The sequence below is a fragment of the Phytophthora parasitica genome (genome assembly GCF_000247585.1).
Source record: "Phytophthora parasitica INRA-310 unplaced genomic scaffold supercont2.88, whole genome shotgun sequence".
Taxonomy (NCBI): domain Eukaryota; phylum Oomycota; class Peronosporomycetes; order Peronosporales; family Peronosporaceae; genus Phytophthora; species Phytophthora nicotianae.
In genome coordinates, this window is record NW_008649074.1 from 178,187 (window position 1) to 179,099 (window position 913).

Consider the following 913-nt stretch of genomic DNA (forward strand, 5'->3'; position numbering starts at 1 on the left):
GCGGAGGATGAACTGTTCACGTTAGTTGCATTTGACTGTATTTCTCTGCAAAACATGTACATCCAAAATTCCGTTCGTTGCAAGCGCTTTCCTGGAATGTATGAAGGCTTTGAAAGTATTGGAGTGGAGCAACTTAGTAAAGCACTCCGCGAGAACGAGCGAATGCGGCAAGGCTTCTTTCCGACTCATGGCCAAGCCGACCGCCTTACTCATAGCTTTTTAAGGACAGTTGACCTTGCTACAGGATCGATATGGGGAAGTAATTCGGAGAGGGCCCAGTGCAGACGCAAGGCGTTTGCCTATCAAGCCCGTTTTGGTCAGCCTGCATTGTTTGTTACCCTTACGCCGAATACAGATGAGTCGATGGTGACGGCACAATACACGGGAATAACGTCTGTGGACACATTGTTTGATATTCTTGAATCAAAGACGCCCACTAAGTCAGATCTTCGCGAGGCAAGTTTAAAGAACGATTCTGCGTCTGCAAAACTATTTATTCGACAAGTTGACGCCTTTATACGCTTCGTTCTAGGAGTGGACCCGAAGACAAATAAGCCATCACTGAGTGGCGGATTGCTTGGTGATGTTCAGGCTTACTTTGGTATGGTAGAGACCCAAGGACGGGGTACTCTGCACATCCACTTTCTCGTGTGGTTGACGCGCTGTCCTCCAAATTCAGCGGCAATCGATAGCATATTAAAAAGCGAGGATGGCGATAGGTTTTGCGCATCGGTTGCGTCGTATGCAGATAGTATTGTGCGGAATGAGCTACCGATTCGTCTGGACGGGTATATGTGCTCTGTGTGCGGCTCAACGCCGGCACATCTTGTCCCGCTTCCGATTCCTGACAAAGCGCGAAAAGACCCCATGACAGGAGTCTTTAGCGCCCGAGCAAGAGCTAGATCGATGGAGC

General features: G+C 49.1%; 1 protein-coding gene across 1 annotated transcript; it reads left to right on the forward strand.

The window, feature by feature from the left end:
• Nucleotides 1-363: 363 nt before the first annotated feature.
• PPTG_18505 (hypothetical protein) lies at nucleotides 364-902 on the forward strand (the record flags this gene model as incomplete). The annotated part of the gene is made up of 2 exons (XM_008916748.1): nucleotides 364-788; nucleotides 893-902. The coding sequence occupies 2 exons, from the start codon at nucleotides 364-366 to the stop codon at nucleotides 900-902; spliced, it is 435 nt and encodes a 144-aa protein (XP_008914996.1).
• Nucleotides 903-913: the final 11 nt, after the last annotated feature.